Source organism: Penaeus monodon, chromosome 22, assembly GCF_015228065.2.
Source record: "Penaeus monodon isolate SGIC_2016 chromosome 22, NSTDA_Pmon_1, whole genome shotgun sequence".
NCBI lineage: Eukaryota > Metazoa > Arthropoda > Malacostraca > Decapoda > Penaeidae > Penaeus > Penaeus monodon.
In genome coordinates, this window is record NC_051407.1 from 4,782,295 (window position 1) to 4,784,141 (window position 1,847).

Here is a 1,847-nt window from a genome sequence, read left to right on the forward strand (position 1 = left end):
CAGCAATAGATGTATATCATATTATTTACAACATCCTAAAAAGGAATCTAAGTACCAATATATTAGGCTAGAGATCTCTGGCTAGTGTAAAATCATCCATTTTTATACATCCTGCCCATAAAAACTAAAGCAAGTGCTTGACACTATTCACTAAAACTGTTTTCACCTTTCTCAGGGTCTAGTTTTATACAGACAAAAGTAGTTTTAAACTCATGGCATGACTTTAATGTACACCTGACACTGCTTGCACCAAAGACAAAATCAACATAAATCATCAGGAAAGACCAGAATTGAAACTTAATTTTTGGAAGTTCAAGTATAGTTTTCAAAACTGTACAAACATGATACTGTTGGGAACTCTCTAAGATTTTTTTTTATTACATAATATGCTACTTAGAAAAACAGTGAGTATTATATAAAGGTCTTTAAGAAAAATTTATATACACAAAACAATAAGTTTAGAAAAATGTTCTGAATAGGACAGTACAAGGATAGACAAAATCTTGGATAATAGGCATAACCCTACACTGGAAACAAGCAAGTTATTTTTCAAAAGTTTTCAGTTTGTCCAAAAATGCGTAATTCATCATTATACAACTGTTGCTTTGCTTTATGTAATGTTTATAATGGATGATAAATTAATCATACACTGTTTCCACACTATTAAAATGGGTTGTCAGCAATGGCTTAACTTAATATGGTTCAGTTAAAGTGAAAAATCATTTAGGAAGTTCACTTCGTAAAGTAATCCATGCTTGGGCCATTCCAAGCTGCGCAATAAACAAGTACTTCAACAACTTTGCACAGCCATGCATAAGAAAGGGAGAACTCGGCAGTGAAAACAGAAAAGTCCACAGCCAACTGTGCACAAAATATATTACACTAAACTATGCATAAATCACTATCAGGTACAAAAAAAAAAAAAATCTGTAAAAAGGAAGGGTAGAATAACAAAAATCAGATAAACAGTTATCTGAATACATGAGTCTATGTTCACACAGCTTGGTACTGCAAATAACTACTTTATATATTCTAGCCAGGTACAATCTATCAACCACCCTAAATATTTATCATGATTAAGGAACAATATCAAATCTCTTATTATAGCAAGGAGGCCACAGGATCATACAGTCCTCTAGTCCTATTCTGAACACTTATCGGCATTAGCACATTCATCAAAATAGCTACAAACTCCAAACCAACAAGATTCTATATAACCACATGAATTTTAAATATATAGATAGATTATATACTCTACACACATGACAGTTTGCAGCCTGCTAAATGGAACAAGAATCCTCACCTTCTGTGTCAACCACCATTATCTGTGGAGTATTATCCTCGCGCCGTTTAGGGTCCCCCTGCCTTGCCTTTGACGGTCCAAATTTCGTCATATTTCTGATACTTGAATGGAATAATGCATTTGAATTTTGCACAGTACCTCTCTGCCATGGGAGACTGCATGGCCTACTTGCATGACGACCTTCAGTGGGGAAAAAGTTGGTCGAACATGCAAAACCTTTGATGTTTAAGTTACTGCATGCCGGTAAAACTCGAGAAAATCCATCAGTTTGTCTAATCCAGTGAGTTATTCTCGCCTTCGTTAAAAGACTAGACATTTCTGACCTAATTCCCCTCCAAACGTTAACAAATATGGGAAAACAATACGCAAAAAAATCCAAATAAGAAGAAACGCAAGAATCCCCTTCACTTCTTCAAGTCTCAGCTGTTCGATGTCAACAAACGTGGAATTAGCGAACAGCTGATAGTGAACAGCTGATAGCGAAGGTAAGTGTTAGCGAATAAGAGTTTGCTTTTATTATTGGTGTTGTTCTTCAGAATTTAGA

At 34.9% G+C, this 1,847-nt stretch overlaps 1 protein-coding gene across 1 annotated transcript in view; it reads right to left on the reverse strand.

Annotated features, from left to right (window-relative positions):
- The window catches only part of LOC119586838 (translation initiation factor IF-3-like), a 7,258-nt gene extending 5,509 nt beyond the window's left edge, over positions 1–1,749 (reverse strand). The window contains exon 1 of the mRNA XM_037935566.1: positions 1,304–1,749. Coding sequence (XP_037791494.1) covers positions 1,304–1,619 — 316 coding nt within the window. The 5' untranslated portion in view covers positions 1,620–1,749. The remainder of the gene's footprint in view (positions 1–1,303) is intronic.
- Positions 1,750–1,847: the final 98 nt, after the last annotated feature.